Source organism: Zosterops lateralis (genome assembly GCF_965231275.1).
Source record: "Zosterops lateralis genome assembly, chromosome: 19".
Lineage (NCBI taxonomy): Eukaryota > Metazoa > Chordata > Aves > Passeriformes > Zosteropidae > Zosterops > Zosterops lateralis.
In genome coordinates, this window is record NC_139779.1 from 10,492,496 (window position 1) to 10,517,462 (window position 24,967).

A 24,967-nucleotide genomic window follows, 5' to 3' on the forward strand; every position below is an offset into this window, starting at 1 on the left:
GTCACTCCCCAATCCAGCCCTGCCTTATGGTAATGACCTTTTTTAGATTACCAATTATCAATACCTCCAACCTCAGAGGAAGCAAATGCTTAGAGCAGACAAAAAAACCTAATTTCACATACAGAAAAACATTTACCAACGTCATCAAGGTTATGGTTCACTTAGCAAGAATAAATATCACATAGTGACATAACTTGTACCTATACAGCTCTGTTACATTCTGTCAAAGGAAACCTTTACCCAGCACTTTTACTTCTGTGGGAAAGGCCTCTAAATATATGTAGAACTTCATGACTGTTCTGTTGAGGTAGTGTTGGAATTATTTCCGTGCTGCATTTTAAGACAGGGAAGGTAATGCCACAAGTGTCCCCTTTGTACCAAATGCCAGAAGTCCCACTTTGCCCTGACTGCTTTCCAAATTGCCAATTGGGTGCTCTTAATCCAATTCCACAAGCAACCACTGCAAAAGCCAATCTCAGCAGGCTTTTGAAGCACTTACAGAACACTAACTCAAAAATACAAGAAACACAGCTGATCTCCTACCAAGATCCTAACATGAGAACACCAGGGACACTGGTTAGCAGCTCTAGAGCCATTTAGATGAGAAAGGGAGGTCCTAAGTGCAAAGGTTTGTATCTCATCATTATCAATATTACACAGACACCTGGAGGCTTCACTCTACACCACCTGCAACAACAGCCTTTCTGTTCCAGTACCATCCTTCCCAGAAGCTAGTGTGAACTACAAATATTACACACAACTACAGTGTATTTACAAAGCAATGTGTTCTCCACAATCAATGAATGCTACAACATCTTGTCAGTTCAATGAGTAGTTTTCATTACCAACACTTGAAAAATATGCAAAAGATACAAATTGCCTGTCTGCCATCATTTCAAAACCAGCCCAGTAAGTCCAATATGCTCCAGTATACTTTAGTTTTCTAATACTCCTCCACCAGGGTCATTTACCAAGCAGTGCACAAACCAAACTACATTCAACACCAGCACACAATTCTCTTCATTCAATGTCATGTTAATGTAGGCTTTGGAAAACACATTTTGGATATAAAAATGTCCAACAAAGTGAAATTAATGACCTGGAATACTGACCTTCAATAGTCACCTCAACTTCAGGGTTCTCAGTTGCTGAAACAATATGCTGGGAGGAATCTGAAAGGGAAAAACAGGACTGCTGAATGATGGACAGTGTCTGTGTGTCTATTTACGTCGTCAAATCAGTTAACAAAAAAAAAAAAAAAAAGAGGTAGTCTATGATGATGATTATACTGCAGCAATTTGCCTACACAGAGACCATGGGTCTTAAATGAAATCCTAAAATTGCTGTGTATCTTTTATTGTTTAGCTTCCTTAATTCTGTCAAAAAGGTTCTAAATAATCAGTTGATGTTACAGTTACTTTTGCAATCATACTGATTTTTGTTGCATCACAAAATTACCCACAACCTTTTCATAAAACAAAGAAGGGAGATAAAATAAATCTTTAATTTTCATCTTACCAAAACTGGACTCTATTATGTTTCTTCTCACAGTATTGGCAGCTTCATTAGCTGACTCAGTGCTCTCCATTTGCTCATTAGGGGGCATGTATTCATCATCATCATCATCTTTAAGAAACAACAACAACAAAAAATCACTTTTTTTTTTCCAAGGAAACTCCCTGGGAGCTCTGGAATTGCTTTGAATTTTAAAAAACTCTAAGACAAACAAGGAATTCTGCTAATCTGGACACCAAATTTTGCAATAAATTACTCACCTGAGAAACTTCAGAAAGCTCCTTCCTGTTCTTACCTGTGAAGGAACAACTTGTTCCTTCAAAAGGGCCTGTGCAAAGCACAAGACAGCAAAAAACAAAGCTGCTTCTCTACTTCCTAAGGAAAACAACTATGTCTTCTGAAACATGACTGCACATTGCATCATCATAAAATGACCATGCAACAGCAAAAGGAAGCACCAAATAAATTGTGCAGAAAGGGACTACCTTCTTCAGATAACTGGAAGTAATAGCATTCCACTAGTACATCTCATTACCAATGCTTAAAAATTACTCAAGAGATACAAATTTCTGTCTGCCATCATTTCAAATCTAGCCCAGTCAGTCCCATATCCAGCAGTATATTGTGGTTTTCTAATACTTCTCCACCAGGTTCATTTACCAAGCAGTGCACAAATCAAATAACAGTCAACACAGGCACACAGTTTTCTTCATTCAGTGTCAAGTAATGTCGGGTTTGGAAAACACATTTTGGATACAAAACTGTCCAACAGACTGAAATCAGTGACCTGAAGAACTGACCTCCGTTACTGAATTCAGCCTCAGAATCTTCACTTGTTTCTGATGAGTCAGGCTGGGAGGGATCTGAAAGGGAAAACCAGAACTGGTGAGTGATGGACACAGATAAGATTTTCAACCAAACACTCCATGCCTTTGCATTTAAACCAACACTGTCAAGGAAGCCCCTTGCACTCATAACATGCAACAAAAATAGAACCAAAGATATGGTACCAGGAGCCTTTGAGCAATTCCAGACTAAGGCAAGGAGATGAGCATTACACTTGATAAACTGCACATGCAGCAGTGCAGACTTGGTGCTATGAAAGAAATTCCATAGTCTTGGCTTTGTAGGGTTAATACAATCATAACTATTTTCCCCTCTCTTACTCAGGATTACTGGAAACATAAACAAAGGCTGCATGTCCCCAAAGATAATGTGTCTTTTTACATCTCTACACACTCATGGTTGCTGCGCTATGATGATTTGGCTACAAGGCCAACAATGAAACATGAGAGGGAAATTCATGGTCACAATGCTTTTGTTCAGGCAGAGTGCAAGAACAAGACAAACAGGATTAGCTGATCAATATTCGGTGTGAGAAAGAGTAGTTTAAATTTATTTGCACTACAGTTAAAGAAAGTGAAGCTAATTGTATCAGAAACTATATCAAAATTAAGTAGCTGTGCGTGAAGGAACAGATTTTAATTATTCCAGCAGAGTAAAGCTGTGCTTTTGCATTTTGGAAAGCATCTTCATTCAGATCTCTCTATGCTTGAGTATTTTACCAAGCTGATGGTTTCCTTTACAAACATAAAATAAAAGCTTATCACAGAAAAAATTTGTAAGAAAATTTTCACAATTTTTAATCCTTACTAGATAAAGTAAGAATTTTCATAGTACAAATTCCAGAATTTTTTTGTTTACATGAACAACACTCAGAAGGCTGTTTTCGTATGGTAGCAGGAACATTCTGACATTACAACAAAATTCATGGTGTTAAATGCAAGTTAGTGTTTCCTAGTCTTTGCAAATGGCAAAACTAGTATTTTTAATGTAAACTCTAAACAGTTGAAAAAAATTGCACAATTTTTTTGTAAAGGCATTTGAGCTTCTATGAAGTTTCAGTAAGGAACTGTTTCCCCTAACACACACTTTCCATTTATTTTTTTCCTTATATGCTCATTCACCACACACTGGACAGAAAAAATACTTGAGTTGGATTGTAAATTTATAAAGCAGAGTTTTGTTAAACTTTATAAGCCATTATGAAACAGACTGAATTTCCTGAGAAACACACCAACTCATACAAATAACTAGTCCTTCAGAGTGATCAAAAGGAAGAAATTAAGTTCCTGTCTACATGTCTCTCTACTCTGATAGCTGGAAATTAAAGCAATCATAATTTTCATTTCTGTTCATGCTTAAGTTCCAATACTCTCAGTTTTATGGCAAATCAAGTAGCAAAGCTGTGAAAATCAAAACTCACACATTCAATTTCTAACACAGATATGAGGAAAAATACAAGCAAAAAACCTACCTCTGTTTTTTCCAGGATCAATTTTGTCATCTGGCTCTGATGTTTTGGAAGGGCCTGCTGGAGAGCAGAGAGAACAGTTTTTAAGGATGTCTCACAACAAACACAGATTTCCAGTGCATAGAGGAATTTACCAAGTAACTTTTGATTTCACATAGTACATGCTCGCTTGATACTTCCTGTGATGTTGAACTTTGAAAAGACTGTGTTAAATACTAAATATTGATAAATTCTTACTTACTTGGTTCAACAGAATAAAAATGGGGTTAGTGGCAGCATTGTGCATTTCTTGGACTACTGAACAGTCGTGTTGAACAGCAGGCTTTCAACTAATAAACTAATTTTTAAAAAAGAAATGTTCATGCTTCTGACTTTTATTAATGACATTTCAATCAGCTAGATCTTTTTCCTGTTAATTGAAGTTTATATTTCTAAGGAGTATTTCTTGACTTCAAAATTCCTACCTACATTAAATACATATATTCACAGAGCTTAAAGTAATTTATGACACTCCAAGGCTGTTTACTTTTCATTACAACAGTTCTTTTGAAGACTACAGACAGACCAGTTAAAGAAGACTGGTGCAGAAACCAGCACAGAAACTACACTTAACATAATAAATTAACACTCCTAAAATCCTACTGCTTACTGCTCTGGCTCTCCTGCAGCTATGCCAGAAGGGTGAGCTGCTTACAGCACAAACAACACCACACTGAGCAAGAGGCCATTCTATATCACAGAAATAGCACAGGTGTGGAAAACTTGCCTCTGTGTGGCAAACAGGAGTAACTGGAACTGACCTATTTGAACTAATTGTTCTGTGCAAATCCGGTAGTTCCTCTGTTCTTTTGCAAAAGCAATCTGCAGAAACTCATAGAGCTCACCAGAAATTCTACTTGTTTAGAGAGATGTTCATAAGTGTATCAGCAAGAGTATTAATAATTCCACAACAGAAAAGCTACTGATAATTAATAAGGTAACGAAACGTTCTAAACTCTATTTCATCTGCACAGTAAGAAAGAAAATACAGAAAAGATTATTGTCACAATCAGACTTTGTAAGTATTTCAGTCAACTGAAGGAACATATGCAGTATCGAATAAGTGAATATTTAAGTATTAAAATAATGATAATTAGGTGGTTTCAAAAATGCTAACTTCAACAGTTCTGCCTAATTTGATTATTTCAGATTTTCAAAGAGATTTAAAATGAACAGCATTTCAAGTGAGAAACCTATGTAAGCTTCTTTGTCTGACACACATTTCTTTCAGCAAGTGCTGCTTAGATCTGCTCCTGCCACTTTTCTTTGCTGGGGGAAGTTGTTTCCCCACTCCTCGCCTTTTTTTTTTTTAATATTTATTTGTTTACTCCAGAGGAGCTCCCTGATTTTGGTCAAGATACAGCTCCACAAAGACTGGTGTTGGCACAGCCAAGACCATAGTCCAAAGATGAGAAAAAATGAGGAGGAAAAGGAGCAAGGCACAGCCAGAGACACTGTTGGTCCTCTGGGCCCCACCAGAAAGAATGCTCATATCAGTAGTGTGATCGGCAACTGTTAGGGATGAGTGGGAATAGAACACAAACCCCCTGAGTGTGCTAAAAATGTCTCCATGGACTAAATATACTTTTATTTAAATTAGCATAGTCAGCAGATGCACCCAGTCAGATTTGTCATTTCCTAAGAACTCCTGTGAACATGCAATTATTATCGTTCATAAGGCACTGACATACAGAAGTATGCATCCCACTATAACCAAATATCCCAAAAAGTGCACAAAGTTTTGGGTTTATTCCTGAATTCAGAAATTCTGACAGGATTGTTTTATCCACATATTCTGCAGTATTCTCTCTATTGCGTTATCTTTGTGCCAAATACATGTTGTGACAGCAATTAAAAAAGGAAAAATGGTAAGTGTTTCACACATTTAAACTTGAAGAAATACTTCTCTAGTTAAAAATATAAAATTAGTAGACTTACAGACTTTGGGATTAAGCACAGAGAATTCAGTCCTTTTATCTTTAACACTGATAAAAACTACAGTACATGTAGTAAAACATGTAGTAAGATTTTTTTTAAGTGATCAACACAGATTATTTCATGAAACTTGAACATTGTTTCAATATTACAAAGCTTGGACAAAGGAAAAAGCAGTATGAAAAAAATGTTTCAGAAATTAAAAAGTGTCAAACAATAGATTTTACTATCTTAATTTAGTAAAGACTAGAAAATTAAATTTAAAAGAGTTCTACCACCAAGAGATATTAATAAAAACAAATACATTTCCACTTTACTGCCTTCATGCACACAACAGGCAGAAATACACAGACATGACATAAACAAGGAAAGCAAAATTCAAGTACAGTGGTAACCAGATCAAAAGAAGTTCCATTCAAAAATAAAGATATGACAAAAATCACAAAATAGAAAAGTAAGAAAACTCAAGAGAGAAGAACTAAATTCTGAAGGTAGGATGTTGGAGAAGGGATAAACACAGAAGTGGGAGATTTAATTATTAAAACCACAGGACACCTTAGAAGTAAAATCTTGCAGCATGGTTATGTCATGGAATCTGAATGTCTGATCTGTAGGCAGAGCTAAGCAGTTTCACCTTGAAGCAGAGAAAGCAGAGGTGTGTTCTTCAGCTAACAGCCAGCTCTGTTACACAGCACAGACACTTGGGAATTCTCTTAACACTCAGATCAAAACTTGGTCTTTCATGAGCAGCCAAATACATGACAAATCACTGCACCCAAAGCATGTGCTTGGTCTGGGATTCAACAGTGCAGTGGAACCTCTGCAAGAGATGACTGTTGACATAAACTGAACTGCCTGTTACAAATAGGTGATTTTTCACATTTTAACAATTCCATTAAAAACAAGAGTAGATGTAGTTCCCTCAAAAGTCAGCTATTCTTTCTGTCTAACCACCCACACATTTACTTACACTGATTCCAAACCTTTCAGCCTCAGTTTCTAATGGATTATGTCCTAATGTCCTAACACTACACAGCCAAACATGTGGCACTTGGCAGAAGTAATGGATTTATCACCTCATGGATAAGCATCACCAGCAATGCTCACTTTTCTGGCCTTTTTTTAGGCTACCCATATAGTAGCAATTCCCTTCAAGAAGCACAACATTGTGCTCAATATATTTTATCGAACTTCTTGGTTTAAGATAACATCTGCATACTCAGCACTACATGCCAGCCTGGCTTCACAGCTTTAGCTCCATTAAAAGGGACATTACGTCTAGTATTCTGAGAGATCTCCAAACAATAAATATTTTCTAGCTAGAGACATACTAAAAGACATTCATTCCTTTTAAGGTTTCAGAGTGAGAATAAATGCAAAGTTTACATTCACATTTTGGGCTTTTTCTTTTGTAAAAGAAGACATGTTCAATCTCATTTGGGTTTGGATGAATGTCCAACGTATTTTAACTGCCTCATCGACATTGTCAAAAATCACAAAACTAACAGCAGTGTTCAACTACATGGTGTTTTAAAGAGAAAAGCTGCTAGGCAGTTTTTTACTCACTTCCAGGTGTTTTATAAACTGAACCAGCCAATTCACAGGACAGACTGTTTACAGCCTTTTCCTTCTGTTTCCATTTTTCTTCATTTTAACTTCAAGGCATCAGTGGTAGTGAAGACCTACATTCACAAAATTTACACAGTAACATGCCACTTTTACAAAGTGTTTGGTTGTAAGTCAGCAAATAATTCAGTTCTGTATAGGTTATGCCTCCAAAAAACCCTGCTTTATCCTGTCCTGTGATGATAAAGCACAGGGCACTCAGCACTCACTCAGCAATGTGGCACTTTTGAACCCCAAAGGTTTGTTTTTACATAGGATAAATGGGGTATTCTCAAATCTGAAAATACATCTTACTCTGGAGAAATGATTATTTAATTTGTTAGTTTTTAGTAAAAACACTAAATTGTATTTAAACCACTAAACCAAGAAACAGCATTTTCAGTTATGTTTCTTCTCGTAAGAGCCATTGTAACTGATACTTACAGATAAGGCACATGTAAGAATATTAGCTAACGTAGCTGGAATGCTCCAGGATGTGTCACTTAGTCTTGATGATCAATACTTAGTCCTTTAATCATCAAAATGTAGACCTTTCCTCCAAAACAGGTTGCCTTTTGGTCCCCCAAATTTAACACTGCAGTAACCTTCACACTTGTCCTGGACACTGGAAGAAAATACCCATGGCCATAGTGCCTGTACTAGTTTGAAAGCACACCAGTGGGAGATTCCAAGTCAGAACTGCCATTTAATAGGACAATTAAAATAAAAAGAAAAAACACTGGCCTAAACTGGCAGAGTATGCTGGTTTTGCATTGATTGAAGAAAGCTGTGGCAAAAAACAATTAGTGACTGGCTTTGAATGCTGACAGATTGATTAACCAATTAAACATGGGGATACACATCTAGACTACACAGGTTAAAAATCAGAGGAATCCTGGGAAAACTTCTCTTCCCTTCTGGCCTGACAAGGGCCTGGGTCCCTCCTTGCTGCGGGAGAGGGCCTGAGAGATTTTTAGCCTGCTAGCAGCTGCTAACTTTTTCTCAAGGAAAGATTTCTCAAGAAAGCTTCTTCTCAAAACAATTTTGGTAAATAGCTATCCTTTCTCAAAACAGTCTTTCTTTAGGTGGTGTTTTGCTGTTTTTCTGTCTAGGAATCAAACTCAGGTAGCAGCAGTGAGACAGCCAAATCTTAACTACCAGACCATGATGGAAAAGATTTGAGAAAGGATAGTTGTTCAGTGAAGGGAGAAGTTGAGGCATAGATGGAAGAGAATGAGAAGATGCCCTGGTTTTAGGCTGAAAGTCTTTTATAAGCCATGGTAATGGACGGTGATATACTAGAATATCCCTTTAAATCGTGGAAAATATGCACTGGGGAGACAAGAGTATTCAAACTGTAAACCTGAGCAAAGGTATTTGTGGTGGACTCAGCAAACACTGAAATAGCTATGATTTTATGAGAAGCTTGAACAGAGAGAGAGAGAGAGAAGTAAGATGAAGATTTGCCCCCTGAAAGAAAAAGGATCTCTGTTCCTAGAGATGAAGAAAACCTTTGCTTTTGGAACTGCTCATCTTTAAAATGGTACCCCATGAGTACACAGCCCATAAAGCAGCTGTGGGAAGGCTGCTTGATATGGGAGAGACTTCACAACTGCAGATTCCTGGGCAGCTGCTTTTGTGAGAATTAAAAAGCCACAAGAGAACTATTCTTTTCTTGTGGGGAAGCTACCATAACATATCAAAACAGACTTCTCTCTCTAAATGAACTGGTGAAAGACTATTTTATAGGTGGCAAACTCACCATGGGTTCCAAGTTTTGTCTCTATACATTGTCCATGAGAAGGGAAAGGAAAGGTTTTGGGGAAGAGAAGTGTTTTGAAGGTTTCTTTCTCATTCTTATTATTTTTTTCTCTCTTGTAGCTTTGTTAATAAAGCTATCTTTATACCCTTTTAAGTTTTGAGCCTGCTTTGCTCTTCTCCTAATCCTACCTCACAGCAGAAAAAGAGTAAATAATTCTAATGGGCACTTAAACCACAACAAAATGGCACATTGGCTGGGAAACAGAAATAGGCAAACTTGAAACCATTACACAGAGTCAGAATACAACTTGACACCCTGTTGGTCAGAGTGGTGGTAGCAGCCCCATTAAATGGTGGCTGCAGTCCTGTTGGAGTGATAAATGTGTTTCTGTTGAAGTGGTGATCCTGTGGAAGGGTCTGGTCTTCCTTTGAAGGTCCAGTGGTAGTTATGTAGCTCTTGTCCTATGGGAATCCAGTAGGTAAGGCTGACCATGGTGTTCCAAATCTCAGATTATATCCAATGCTTGTTTGCCCCCCTGGGTGGAGCATCTCACAATGGGATGATGTAATTTTATGAGTCACACAGTGAGCCTCGATGGCCCAACACCAGAGACAGCCTCCAGAGTTATCAGGGATAAGTCATGGAGCAGAGATAAGGAACACTGCCCCACCTCTTTTAACAGCTTATGAAGATGGTAATAGAATAGATACTTTTGGTTACGTCTTACATTGTAGCCTAAGACAGCGCTAGTGCCCACTGACAGAAAACTGCTCCTTATTCTCTGTCAATACACCCCACATGAAGTTTTAGATGGCTGAGTCCCTATTTCTCAGTTGTCTTACTGTGTACTGCTAAAACAATTTTAAATTTAGTAATTCAGTATTAACTCATGGCAACATTCAAATGGTGCAACCTTCTACCAAGATGAAAAGAACATCCACCTACAGATGTAATTTTCCCTCTTTGATAAGCAGGAAGAGTTAGTGTGCCACCCAGGCATGCAGTACTTTGATCAGCATTACAGATCTTTGAGAGGAAGCACTTAGAGAAAAAATATAACCATGAAATTTTATCAGTGAATCATTTTCTCCAGGAAGCCTGAAGCAGATTGCTGTTCTCTAACATTTAAGTTGTTTCTTCTTGGAAATGGACAAGCCTGGCTTTTGCTGTAGGTTATTTTAGCAAAATTTATTACCTTATCTATTTTCCTTATTTTGTAGCATATCTCTCCAAAGGCAATGCTGGGGCAAAAAACGTCATTTCTCAAGAACACCCCTCAGAATAACTGCAATTATCTAAGGTTCACTTCTTGTACAGCACCACCACCCACACACAAACACCTATGCGCCTCCAGAATTTATAGCTCTTTATAGTTTGGACAACCTTTGGCTTGAATCACAATAGTAGAAATAGAAATAAAATAGAAAGCATCACTATAAAGGTTTATTTCCTGTTTAACAAAGTCATTGGAGTTATAAAATCTGCACAATCTACTCTAAGAAAAATACATCAAGCAGCACAAAAGACTCCTGGAATGTCTTCAGACCAAACACACACATATGGATTTGGGTTGAAGTTGTTCTTTAGGTCTTTTGATATTCTTCATGATAACTCAAATGACAGGCAGCATGGAAATGCTGTATCCTTAACAGAGCTACATAATTGCATGTTCAATGACGAAAAATTAGTAAAAATAGAGGCAGAGAGAGATCAACACTTAGGCAACAAATCCTTTCATGAGATAAACACATATGAAAAGTGGTATCATTACCTGGAGTATTAACTTGATAGTAGTTAGGATCATCTTTTTCCTGCTTTATTGTTATTGATGGCGTTTTGGAAGAAATTCCTGTAGAAGCAACAAAGCAATCAAATATGGAAAGTAGTAATAAGCAGATTCTTAAAACAAAACAAAACAATCAAAAGTACCCACCAAGATCCTCGTTGATCTCTATTAAAAAAAAAAAAAGAAAGAAAAGAAAAAGAAAACATTACACACTTGTTGAGTTAAAACAATGGTATCAAAGTGACCTGCTTCTTTCTTATGTTTCAGTTTGGTCACCCCCAGGAAGGATCTAGGATTAAATACCTCCCTACAAACTAGGCTTCCCTGCACATGAGTTCTGAGATCTGAAGAGTATTTTTAAACAGGGCACCTCCCTCTTTGCTTCCTACCACAGGAAAAAATATATTTTATCACTCGTTGTACTGAAAGCCCTGGAAAAGCTCCTGCTCATATTCTGTGGGAAGAAGCTTACAAATTTCCTCCCTCTTGAAATGGAAGTCCTTGGCTAGGGTTCAATTTTTGATAAAAACTCCAACTGAAAAATGGGCAGTTTCAAGGAAAGAAAAGATTTTCCATCTCGCCAATGATGTCTTTTTGCTACTTTTATTTTGAGCTTTCTATCTTTGCTTAAGTTCAGTCTTCTGAACAGAATCTGTTGGGTTTTTTTTCCCTGCAAATTAAGGCAAAATTTTGAACGTACCAGAATCCTTGTTTGATTCCGTTTTCACTTTAACAGGAGGACAACTATAAAAATAAACAAATCAAACAGAAAAACATTATTAAAAAACCTCTTAGATTTCTTGGAACTTCTTCAAGTTTTATATCTTGTTAAGCAAGATAAATCTCTCAGAATTTTTTCTAACAAGAACATAAAATTTAAAAACCCCACATATTGGCTTATCTGATTTTTCACAAGTCAATTGCCAGCAATCTCTTATTCCTACTTTTTTTTGAGGCATACAGAATATTCAGATCATGCTTAGCATTTAATGAGAGGCAAACAGAAGCACAGAAAATTGATACCTGTTCTCACAAGAACAAATTTTTGATGTATTACAGATATATTAACTTCATTAACTAATAAAAATAAAATCACTTTTTTCAAATTGAGGAGGGGGAAGGAAGCAACATTACATCTGTTCTCCCTCCCATAAATCGTGGCAAATTTATTCCTGACTAACAGATTGTGAATTAAGAACACCTATTGGGCTAATTAAACTGAGGAGAAACTTTGCCATTTGTTTAACTTGTAACAGTTTCCTCACAAATAATGATCAAAACAAAGAGAAGATTGAGTTTCATGCTTTTTATAATGCCAAGTATTCAAAGGCCAGCTGGGCAGAAAAAGCACATGAAGACAAAGATAAGAACATGAAAATAGATAGTTGATTAAAGAAAAAAAAATCTACATTATTTTAAATTCACCTTCCAGATGGAGGTATAATTGAATGTGAAGGATCTGTTATATCAGCTCCTGAAAGTTAAAAGACAATATTTGAATTTCCTGTACTCCATTTACTTTAAACACAAATTGAAAACACTGCAACACTGATTTCACAAAGCAAAAACCTGTTCACATTTTTCAAGCATATGTGCATATTTTCCTTATTCCCAGATAACGAAAGATTTTTATGTACCTAGAGACAAAATGCTTGCATCATTTAGAATCTTTTGGTGGAGAATGCAGGCAACTAATGACAGCTTTGAGATAAAGATTGCTTGGGAGAAATATCGGGCAAAGCAAGTATTCAGGTCATAAAGTTAAATAGAATGATAGTGGAAATTGTATATTGTAGTTGAAATGAAATGTCTAGGGGTGGAAATTGGTGTAAAAATTTCCTTCTGTTTAGTTCAGTAGTTTTTATTGTTCTAGGAAGAAGTTGTATGTTGAATGCAATTTTGATAATAATTTTAACACGTATATTCACAGAGACAAGGGGTGGGGAATGTCATGGTTTAACACAGCTTGGTTTTTAGTTACAGAGAAAAATCCATCAGTTATGGAAGTGATTCTCTGGAAGGATTGCTGACAATTTCCTTTGGACCCAAGAGAACCAACCAGCTGGCTAGTTTTGAACATTGACACCCTCTTAAATCACTTAAGAAAGCTGAACATACCTCTGTGAAATCACATTTAAAAACAAACCAACCCCAGGAAAAACCCTCTTGCTTCCGGCCTTTGAACAGGCAATTGTTGCATTGGCCAGGAAACTCGGATTGGCAAACCAAAACCTCTGCACTTCATTGTACCCCTGGTTCATGCCTGCCATGTTTTGGTTTCCGAAATTCATTTCCCAGGGAATTCTCTGTAAACAAGAGACACGTTTTGGTAACTACAAGAATGTTTACATTCTCTCCCCTTTTATACCATTCTACACAGACCAATCCAATTGGTGACAAGAAGACAAACCTCTTCAATCACATTGGTCAGACCAGAGGGACATCAAGAGAAGTCCCTCCTAGAGAAAGAATGTAAACATTCTTGCCCTTACCAAAACATGTCTCTTGTTTGCAGAAAACTCCCTGGGAAAGGAATTTCAGAAACCAAAACATGTCAGGCACAAACCAGGCCTACACTTCATTTGTATTTCCACATGGTTGAAATGAAACCCCTACAGTCACTGAGCACACTGAAAACCTACCCTGTATTTTTGATAGAACTGTATTATTACCAGAATCTCCATAATATTCCATGTCTAGTCCTCAACCTGAGCATAGGCAACACATCTCTAATTTTACTAATCAAGCATCAACTTCTGGCTCTTTCACCTAAGAAATTAAACTTTTCCTTTTTGACTACATTCCTACAGAGATTGCTTCATCATTTTCATAAAACAAATCCTCACACTTCTGCATTTAGCAAGTAAAGCAACAAGTTACCATAAAAGGAACAGGAGGAGGGATTTCTCCTAAGCTGGAAATGAATCTTTAGAGTTTCACAAAACTCACTCTAGCTCAGAATTTCTAATATATACAGGCTTTCATAGGAACTACAACACCTAGCCACTTCAGAAGATTAAATTACTTTTTAAAATGAAATATAAATGCCAAAATCAGCTGTGTAGTGGAACACAAGCACTAGAAAGTTTTGGCATCTTCTAAAAACTGAAAGCAATCTTTCATAAGTTCACTTCTCCTCCCCCTATGATACTATACAATTCACATTAAATTTAAATTCAGTATAAGGAAAAATGTAATAGGATGAACTTGATCAAGACAGAAACAGAAAGAATGAAACAGAATGAATTTCATCTCTAATGAGTTGCTCCTGGCAAAAGCATAAAGGAAAAGGTTACAGCTCCATAAGTAAGTAAACTGCATCTCACAGTCTAGAAATTTCTGCAGTTTGCCACTTTACTGACATGACCAAATGTTCTATGTATATTGCTATCTAAACTCAAATTACATTTTTTTCTGTTTAGTCTGAATAAGCATTAACTTACCTATGTATTTCTTTGGTTCTAGGAAAGGCCTGTGTGGAAATACGGGAAGAAAAACTCAGTTTTAGCAAAGATATTGTTAATTACTTGGTAGTGTATATTACATAGTGAATTCCTGTTTAAGAGAAACAGTCCGCAATGTATTTAATTAAAAATTACAATTAATTTTACTTAAATACAAAACCAAATTGGACAGACCAGCATAAGAAAGAGAGCAAATAACCTGTTGATACTAAATGAGATCTCTGATTTGTTTTCCAAAATCCTTTTCAGGGTGGGAACATCATAATTTGATGGATGTTGAAATGTGAGTCCTTCGGGCAGGCCCTGCACTGTCACAACAGACTGGCTGCTCTGAATCTCTTCATATGGCACAGGTACCATCGTTGACTCTCCTAAAGCTTTACCTAGAAAAAAAAGAAGGAGGTTGCTTTGATGTCAAGACTGCAAAAGTTAGCAAAAGGATGAGTCCCTCATAAAACTTTGTAACTTTGGATAGGATTGGAGCAAAAGTAAAGTGTGGGTTCAAATCTTCCCACAAAACCAAATACTGCTGGCACTAATAGGCACTGTGCAATAATCTCAAATCACATTCCACAAACCATATCAAGAAGAGCCACTATATGTGGATTTTTTAGAAATGGCTACTAAATGTTTCTAAAAATAGCAGTGCAATTGGAAGGCTAAGATCATGCAGGTTTTTTCCTCCCAAATGGAATAAAAATTTAAAAATCCAGAATAGCTCCTCAGAAGAATTTAAGGCACCCACCATAGCAAACGCAGAAGAAATCCTCCACAGACTTTCTAAGAGCCTCTAACTCCTTAGTATCCACTGTCTGTCTGTTTACAGGTGGTGTAGTCCTTGTTCTCTGCAGTTCTGGAGTTCTGGAGGCCTGTCCTCTTCTGTCCTCTTCTGTAACACCTGGCAGTTATTTATAAAAATAAGAGAAACATAAAATAAAATAATAAGTTATTAGAAGTCCCTCCACTTTAGACTAGAGATTCTCAAGAAGGAATCCTGCCAGGAAATTTTAAGAATTTACTTGCATTAGAAGCAAATGCACCTATCTATGTACATAAGCAAAGAGCAAGTTTAAATTTACACCAGAATTATTATATCGTCCCTACAATATTTGGAAATTTAACTCTTTGAAGAATATGAATGACAAATTAAGAGACACGTCCAAGGAGGCTTTTTTTGGCATGAAGAGGTAGAAAACACTGGAATTCTCATGAGAGGATAATGCAGTAAAAATAAAATGCTAAACTGCCAAGAAAAGAAGGACCAATAGAGTCACCAAGGAAAAGGTAAAATGCCAGTGTGAAGGGTCCCATAGCTCTCTAGTGCTGTGCATGACATCTTCTGTAGCAGTTCTATTATGTCCCTGTTTACTTATTCTCTATGTGGTTTGCAGAACATTTCCCTTAGCAGAAGGGATCTGATTTTTGCCATGACAAGACATCTTTCAAAGACATTTTAAGTACAAACCTTTTACTGCTGAATAAGAGGAGCTACAAACAAGCTATCATCACGTAAAACAGAGAAGATTTCAGCCCTACATCTTGTTCTACTCTCTGAGCAAAAGTCACTGCAAAAGGAGTGAAGCAGTAAGAACACTTCCAGTATTAAAAAGTAAACCAAAGTGATGGTTTCAGGTGGCAACTTCCCTTTCTTGTAATTCAATTCTTGCTAAGATTTACTGAGAGTCATCCAGCAAAACCAGAGGCAAACAACAGATATATGCTTGCCTACCTGAAAGGAAAGGCAAGGGGGATCTGTGTTCCTTTGTGCAAGAGCATGATCAGTGCTGAAGCTGTGTCATGACTTCACCACGAGCCAGCACAGCAATAAGCCTGAAACACTGCGATGTGCATCACCAGGACTGCTGGCATCAGAATTCTACACTGACACAAGAAAATAAACATCAGTTTGAACAACTGATTACAAATGGGCTGTGAAATGAGCTGAAGCAGCAATGCTTTTAGTAAAACCACATTTATCATCTTAAAAACTCGTATCTTCATTTCAAAGAGAATCTCATCCTTCCTCTGCAGATCATACGTCTGCTTCATGCCCTGGAAACCCACCTCCATGTGACATTCAGCTTGCCAGTTCTCCAGGCCTGAAACTTCTGCTTTCTCTGCACTATGACAGAGCCTATCAGAACATGAGAAATAATGCAAAACTGGGATATTCTTATATACCTGCAACACAGGTGCTTAATCCATGACAACTTCTAGGATTTGCCTGTGGACTTGGGATAAGACATCAGTTTCCATTTACAGCTACATCTAATGTAGTTTTTGAGTGGGTGTTTTTCCCATGTAAGAAATTGATTCACTGAAAATGCCTTTACTGCCAGCAGCTTCAGAAAGTGTACCCACACTTTCTAAAAATAATAAACAAACCAAAATTAAGATGACAACACTGCCCTCTTTATACGAAAATGAAAAGCAGACGAAAGAGAGATCTTCTTTCTTAACTAGAAGACAAACACTTATGTGATTTTATTACATGATTTTTATGCATTTTCTTATGCACCTGCCTCCCTATTCCCTCCAACAATTGTTGGCTCATTTTAATCAAGACTCACAAACAAGATTAAGTTTCAAACACAGCAAGATTTGTAACATCCCTGCACAACTGATGCAACCTAGCAGGCATTCACTCCTCCAGCCACTACCAATGGACACACAAACCCTTGGAGGTTACACAACTTCACAGGCTCTTCCAAAGCCCTTGCCACAAATACTGGAGCTCCGAGCAGGATTTGGGCTACACTTGGGAAGGGATGCCTAGGACATATGCAACAAGATCATGTGCAGAAAGATGGATGACGGGGTAAATGGTACACAAAGGGGGAGGAATGGTTATGTGGTAAAAGAACAGCATCCTGCACAGTTGTGAGCACCCTGCAGATTTCATTTCACTACTCTTCTGGATTCAGAATGATTGCAACTACACAACTCCCAACCCTCATTTTGCAATAAGAATCAATATATTCTTAAGTGTCTCTTATCTTCTTTGATTGTTCCGGTGTTTTGGCTCTAAAGAATATCCTTCCCTCCAGGCCTGACAGTCCAGCATACCACTTAGCTGGAAAAGGAATATTCCAGCTGTTCCCATTCCTAAAAAACAGAGCTGTGTTGGGAGGAGGTAAGCTGCATTTCTCCTGCAGAGCAGAGAATGCTCTGCCGGGTCACACCGTAGACAAGCAACAAATCCAGCACTGTCCTCATCTCACCAAAGAATAAGAAACAAAGAAATCAAGCCTTAGCAGAAAAACCATTTACTTAACCAAAACTTCCTCAAAAAAAGACCTGAAGATGAGATGCTCAACAGAGAAAAGCTGGCACAATTTGGTATCTGAAGCTGATAGAGCTCAGGACTCCTCTCGAAAAAGAGTTGTCAGTCCCATGGCAGTTAAAGCATCTTAAAACATCAGAAGATTTTTCATCAGGTAGCATTCAATCTCTCATGGAGAGGAAAACAAGAATACTTTTAAGACTATGAATGGGACCCCTGTGCAGGGACTCTGAGAGGCAACTTAAGAGCAACAACAATTTTGTGACACCACTCATAAGCATGTATTTCATTATTTGTGCTTAAGGAAAATAACTGCAATGAAAGAGGGAAAGTAAGTGGGTGCACAGCAAAAAAAAAATTTGCTTTGGTTATAATTTTATTCACCCAATTAATCTGTGAGCTCCTTAAGGCCATCCAACTTTACAGTACATGAAATTAGAACATTTCCTCAAATTTTAAAAAAAAGGTCATTTTGTAATTATCGAAGGATCACTTGTGTGGGCCTGAGAGATTTTAGCCTGTTAGCAGCTGCTAACCTTTGCCCAAGGAAAAGTTTCTCAAGAAACCTTTTTCTCAAAACAATCTTGGTAAACAACTCTCCTTTCTCAAAACAATCTTTGTCCAGCTGGGGTTTGCTGTTTCTCTGGTTTAACCAATGGCATTAAAGAGGTGTCATTCCTATTCACCAATCATGTTAAGTCTGTATTGGAACACCTTATAAAAGGTAGTAAGAATTTATACAATAAAGCCTTTTTTCTATGCTCTTTGCCTTCTGAAATATTTGGAGTCTTTCGTGTCCTACATTGACACACTTGAACCACACAAAAAGCAAACCACGTGAGGCTGAATTTAGGAGGCACAAAATTTCAAAAATAGTATCTCCAGTACTTTTCTCTTTGTTGTCAACCCTGAGGGAACAAGATGTGTGGTTTCCATGGAAATGGGACTGAACTTTCCCCACTGGTTTAAACCAGCCGTTAACTTCATACCCCTTAGCTGGCTTGGCAGTGACAGAACATCAAAGGTTTGTGGCAATCAAGCCAGGAAACCTGGCTGTACAAGTTACACAGCTCTGAAATGACCCAAGAAAAACAGCAGGGAGCTCTGAGCTAGGCAGGGCAGGGCTAGAGCTAAGGGTGCTGGAAAGAAAAGGCATCAGAACCGGCACACTACATGCAACAGTCTCTGTTCTTGACACATCTACAGGGAAGAGAGGCAGATGATGGAAGCAGAGGAAGCACCTCCAAGGAAGGGAGGTGATACCAAAACCAGACAGAAAATGAACTTTCTAACATAATTTGAAGTACTTGAAAACAGGCATTTTTTATTACAGCACTGGACACACTCAAATGTGTGTCATAAGACTTTACAACAGGATATTTATTCCACCATGTTCATACATATTTATTACAATGTACTTCCTAGATAATAACAACACCCTTCCTAGAACTAATTTGCATGCATCTGCCTCTTACCGGAAGTCTTTTTATGCTCCTACAGGGTCATCTATAGGGGTTGTATTCACTGAGTGCCCTCAGTGTTACAGATGACCTTGCCTTGAGTTTATCTTTAGTAATTTCTTCTTGCTTCCAGTTACATAATTCAGTCAAAAAAGCCACTATGATCCTCATTATCTGTTTCCCCACTGGTTCCAGCTGTGCTTATCATCCTGTGTGGATACTTTTACCCCTTTTTGCTAGTTTGTCTTTAAGCTCTATCTATCAACTTCAGGGGAACTGAAAGTTTCTTTACTCTGTGTTATCTACCAGACGCAAAATGACTTGTGTCTAACTAGGTACCACAAGTTTTGAAAATACAAGTTTCTTTTTATTTTGAGAATTTGGGAAAAGGAGTGAACTGACTTGTAAATGAAGAGGAACTGCCAGTAATGTAAAACTTCAGAAAAGCAGATTAATTCAACCCTAATACCATGAGAAAGGGCTTGCAAAGGAGACTACAAAAGTGCATGGCTAGCTGGGCTGGCTATCATCCACTTTAAGTAAAACCCTTTTATCAATCCAGGAAGTTGGGAAAAAGTAAGTGGTAGAAAAGGGAAAGAATAACAGGTCACAAGGTACCACTAAAAGACAGGAAAATTCTTTCTATGTCTTTCACAAAGGTCTAGACTATTAATGCTGAATTCAGATAATAAACATATAATATGAGAAAAATATGCAGCACAAAAACTACATTATTTGCATTGCAAAAGTTAGGCAAAAGGGGATTGCAAGCTGAACCATTTAAGTGAGCTGAAATGGAGACAACAACAGCAAAAAGCCACCCAGCTCCTTCAGTAAGATTATTTCTTTAGATTTTATTTTTATCACTTTCAACTGTTCAGTGAGTGCTAGGAATTTATCTTTAAACTAATTCTGAAGCACATGATTTATTAGGAAAAAACTGGTCAAGTCTTTAAGTGTAGTTGATTTAACTCACAGCAGCATTTCTGCAAATACAAAAGAGAAAGTGACTGTAACTTAATCCAAAAACGTTTAGGTTAACACAGTTCAGCTAATTTATTAAGCAGCTACAACCCCAACAGAATTCCCCCAAAAGCTAGGGGTGGGGCAGAAGCAGATTTGAACTATGAACTACTGCTTCCAGTAAAGAGTACAATGTAAAGAAGACGGAGAAAACACTCTCCTAAAGTGTTGGTGGCAGACACAATGTAGAAAATGCTTTCCCACAGAAACATGTGAAGCTTCATGTTTTTTCACAGAATCACAGAATTAACTAGTTTGGGAAAGACCTTTGAGAGCATTGAGGATTATTTTATTAAATAAACAAAGAGATCCTTTTATAGCTTGCCCACACCTCTCCCTATAAATAATGTTAGGAAACTGTTCCCTAATTAACTTTAAGTAGAGACAGGTAGGTTGGTATTAGCACATCACTGAACAGGTAGGATGAAAACTCGCTCAGGTAATGTTTAAAGGACAAAAGAAAAACCACATGATGCCTTCCACTACAGGAGATGCCAAGTGTTAACTCCCAAGTGACAGACGTGGCAGGAATAAATGCATCATATCTTCCAGCACAGCAAGTCTGGGCAAAGGTGAAAAGCCCCAGTCAGAGCGGCCAGGAGCAGCCATCTATTCTGCTGATTGCACACTGGGAGAAATCTAAATTATTCCAAGTCATCTCTTGCAAAAAGGGAGGTGAAAACTTAGAAACAAAACAGAGCCACAGTTGAGTAAATTCCCATTAACAGCTACTGGGAAGAGCCTGTTCCGGCAGATACTCAGAATAAATATTTAGCAGGTACTGTTTTAGAAGGGCCACTCCCAAACAGCTGCAAGGAAAATGGGCATGAAAGAGATCAAGAGTTACAGAGGTGTAAAAAAGCTCTGACTGGACAGCAGAGAGACTGTCCTGACAGTCACACCTTTAAAATGCAACTGTGCAATGACTTCCTTTTCTCCTGTAGCATTCTGTAAATGTAACCCATTCTGAAGTGCACTGGAAGACCAAAGCTAAAGCAATCATCACAGATACAGTCCCCATCTGCATTTAAAACAGCAGCAGATCAGTGACATCCCTACATGCAAGTCCACCAGTGTTTTGTCAGAGTTAATCCTCTGCCTGGCTCTTACTGTTTTTCTTCGATTTACTATTTATGTCTACGATTTAATGATTCCTTTGTCTCCCAAATTATTCTGTAGCTTCGGGTGCATAAAAAACACAGAAGTCTGCTGACCACAGACTACTTCTTTACTTGCCTGCAGATGATGGAATACATCCAAGAGGGAAGAGTAAATCAAATAAACATACTGAGGAGCCAAAACTGAGCAATCTTTCCCATAAAAGTTGTGGAGAACTGCATTCCATTCATTCTTCCTGAGCAGGAGGAATGGCTGTGTTCATTAAAAACACTCAGATTTTGAGCACTCCTGAAACCACAAGAAGTTCTCACAACCTGTGGCTGGGTGGACATGGAGGTACAGGTCAGAAGAGTGAAAGACCCTGGCTCAAAGTCTCTGGCAGGACTTCAACTCAAACTCTGGCCCATACCAGCTGCATTGTTAAGATCAGAGTGGAAACCCAAGGCCATCAGAAGAAAAATGAAGGCTCCAAAAATAAAGGACCTCTCCAAGATGAATCACCTACAGGTGCAAGGTGACCCCATCTCAGGCAAGTGAGCCTAAAGCCCTGGCACCACCAAATAAAAAAGCAGCATGACTGGGAGACCTGCCAGAAGTTGCAGAACTAGCAGGATTAAGCTTCCCTGAAACTCACATATTAATGGTGTAGCAGCCAGTACCAGTGGAAATGCTTGCAGAGGCAACTAGGATTCCTGGAGAAGAATTGTCTCTTTGGCAGATGGGATGGAACACATGGTGCTGGGTGAATATTTTTTAGACCAGAAAAGGTGACCAAAAAGGTGCTTCTGAGTCGGGAAGCGCTTCTGAAAGTTCCCTTCTGACAGGAAATACAACCTGGGGAAAATAAGGCTTCCTCTGGGTTTCGGTGTTTCTTTGGTTGTCATATAAATTATCTCCAGCTCACATTCAAATGAGAAGGAATTCCACAGAGCCCAAGGGGAAAACTGCCAAGACGATGAACACATGAAGAGAGGCGCATTTTTCAGACACCCTAGGAGTAAGTCACCTGCTCGGGATAGCTGATAGCCCACAACTTCACAGTAATCCAGAGATGACAATCCAAAGGCACATCATCTTGCCAAGACCATGCAAGAGGAACTGAACACACAATACACTTCAGTAAGGGAGAGAAACTAAAATAAAAAGGTACTGTTAGAGCAAGATGAATATGATCTTGATTGTTTATACTGCAGAAGTATCTACACTTATCCATATGCTCAGTATGAGCAGGTCCTCAAAGAACATGCTCTTTCTGTATACAGTACAAATTTACACAGGCCCAGAATATCTGACACTGCAGGTTACCCAAGTTACATGTTCTGGATACAAGCACATGCGGTTCTACACGAATTGCAAGAGTCTATTTCACTGTAACAGAGGGCTCACAGCCACCTTCATTAAGCAGAGCTCAGAAGAATACACTATCTGACTCAGTTTAAAATAATTAATGCCTGTTGACTGGTTTTTCAACACTTACTACACAATCATACTAAAATTTTAAAAAGCATTGTTGTTATCATTATCTTAAGGTAACAAGGTAAATGAGCTATGGGCAGGGCTCCTCTTTGCCCTGCAGCAAGGCTTTAGGGAACCCATGTGGATGAAAGTCATCAGGAATGGAACCCACAAGAAACCAAACTCCAGTGCTGCTTTCACTGAACCACTATTATTTTTATCATTTTTATACTTCTAGAAAGTGTACATGTGACTCCCTTCATAAACCATTTCATCAGTTTAGCCCACTAAATTATACTAATTAATTTTTTAAAAGCAGCAGGTTTGAAGCCTGAGCGCTACAAATTCTGAAAACTCTTCATACACTACTCAAATTATACAAAGGAGCTGTGAAAAACATGAAAATAAAGACTGAAAACATGCTGGCTTGCAGAGTCAGACATTACCAGACGTGTTTAGTAACTAGATTTCTATTTCCATATTTAAAGAAACACAAGTGGAGAGGTGATTCTCAATACTGTCAGCACAATGTGTTCCAGAGACTGATATAACAGATGAAATTTTAAAGGTTTAATTCTAATAGCAAGGTAAGAATCCCTTAGAAGCCTTTATCAGTCCTTAAGTAACAAGAAGGACTCTCACTTGTTAAAAATACAAAGAATAGTGTCCTCCCTGGATTCTCACAAAACATCTACTAAAACGTCAAGTACCACTGCCTATGGCTCACTTTCATACTTGTGCTGGTTTTGCATTGATTGACATTTAGTCAGCAGGGAAGAAGCCACCCACAGAAGTGATTTTTTTAAGAGAAGCTGCTAACAGTTTCCTCCATGCCCGACAAAACCAATCAGTGGCTAGTTTTGAATACTGACACCTTGTCAAACCACTAAGAAGCTGAACACGCCTCTGTGAACACACATGTTAAAAACAGAAATCCTGGGAAAACTCTCTTCTTCTTCCAGCCTGGAAACAGGTAACCAGATGGAAGGAGAATAAGGAGATGCCTTAGTCTTAGGCTGAAATTCTTTTGCAAGGCCATGGTGATGGACTTGATACACTAAAATATCCCTTTAATTCATGGAAACAGTATGGGGAGATGGAGTGTTCAAATTGCAGGCATGAGCAAAGGCATTCGTGCTGAAGCAAGTAGATGTTGAAGTAGCTGTGATCTCATGAGAAGTTTGAACAGAGAGAGAGATGAGAGTGATGAAAGACCCTCTGCCCCCAGGGAAAGAAAATCTCTGTTCCGGGAGACAAAGATGATCTCAGAGATAGATGAAGAGAACCTTTGCTTTGAACAGCTCATCCTCAAAATAGTACCCCATGAGTTTGACATGGCCCATGAACGCAGCTGTGGGAAGGCTGCATAAAATGGAAGGGACTTCACAAATGTAGATTTCAAGGTGGATGCTGTTTGTGAGAACTGAAGCCACAGGAGAACAGTTTTCTTGTGAAGACTTCATGACATGGCAAAAGAGACTCCTCTCCCTAAGAGAACTGACGAAAGACTATTTTAGAGGTGGTCAACTGACCTAAGTCCTAAGGTTTTGTCTCTGTATATTATCAGTGGGAAAAAAAAAGAAGGTTGTTGAGAGAGGAGAAGTGTTCTGAAACTTTTATTCTGGTTTTTTTTTTTTTCTTTTAGTTCTGTTAAAGTTTTGAGCTTGCTTTGCTCTCCTATTAATTCTTATCTCACAAGAGAAAATGAGTAATTCTAGAGGCCACTTAACTCACCACATTATTTGGTGCATTGGCCGGGAAACTCAAACTGCCAAACTAAAACCACTAAAATACTGAACTGAAGGAACAAGGTACGAGGGGAAAAATGAACCTTTCCAACCACTGTAGAAATAACACTCCAGTAAAACCACTGTTACTGCTCATTTAATGTTCCTAAACAGCTGGATTTGCCATAGCCAATATAATTATAGCACACAGCCATAATAGGCAGAATTTTGCTCCCAAAGTTACCAATGTTATGCAATATACATAATACAACTTGTGACATACAAAAATAAAACACGAAACTTACAGTATTCTGTAAAATCCAACTTAATATCTTCCCTAGAGTTGACAAAGGCTTTTCCTCTCTCAGTTCCAACTACAAAAATATTTCTTGCATATATACCAATACAGGCAATCTCTGCCTTGGACTTGGCAAGTTCTTTACACTATAAAAAGAAAAAGAAAAAGAAAAAGCTTTTGTT

The 24,967-nt window shown here is 38.0% G+C and overlaps 1 protein-coding gene across 2 annotated transcripts in view; it reads right to left on the reverse strand.

The window, feature by feature from the left end:
- The window catches only part of GTF2I (general transcription factor IIi), an 80,287-nt gene that overhangs the window by 40,686 nt on the left and 14,634 nt on the right, over positions 1-24,967 (reverse strand). Inside the window, exons 3-14 of one of the 2 annotated variants that reach the window (XM_083875224.1) lie at positions 24,793-24,931; positions 15,166-15,318; positions 14,620-14,803; positions 14,400-14,428; positions 12,382-12,430; positions 11,657-11,700; positions 11,104-11,121; positions 10,942-11,019; positions 3,833-3,886; positions 2,316-2,378; positions 1,519-1,626; positions 1,113-1,172 (exon numbers count right to left, since the gene is read on the reverse strand). In XM_083875224.1, the coding sequence (XP_083731350.1) occupies positions 1,113-1,172; positions 1,519-1,626; positions 2,316-2,378; positions 3,833-3,886; positions 10,942-11,019; positions 11,104-11,121; positions 11,657-11,700; positions 12,382-12,430; positions 14,400-14,428; positions 14,620-14,803; positions 15,166-15,318; positions 24,793-24,931 (979 nt within the window). Of the gene's footprint in view, positions 1-1,112; positions 1,173-1,518; positions 1,627-2,315; positions 2,379-3,832; positions 3,890-10,941; positions 11,020-11,103; positions 11,122-11,656; positions 11,701-12,381; positions 12,431-14,399; positions 14,429-14,619; positions 14,804-15,165; positions 15,319-24,792; positions 24,932-24,967 lie in introns of both variants that reach the window. The other variant, XM_083875223.1, reaches the window with a different exon arrangement.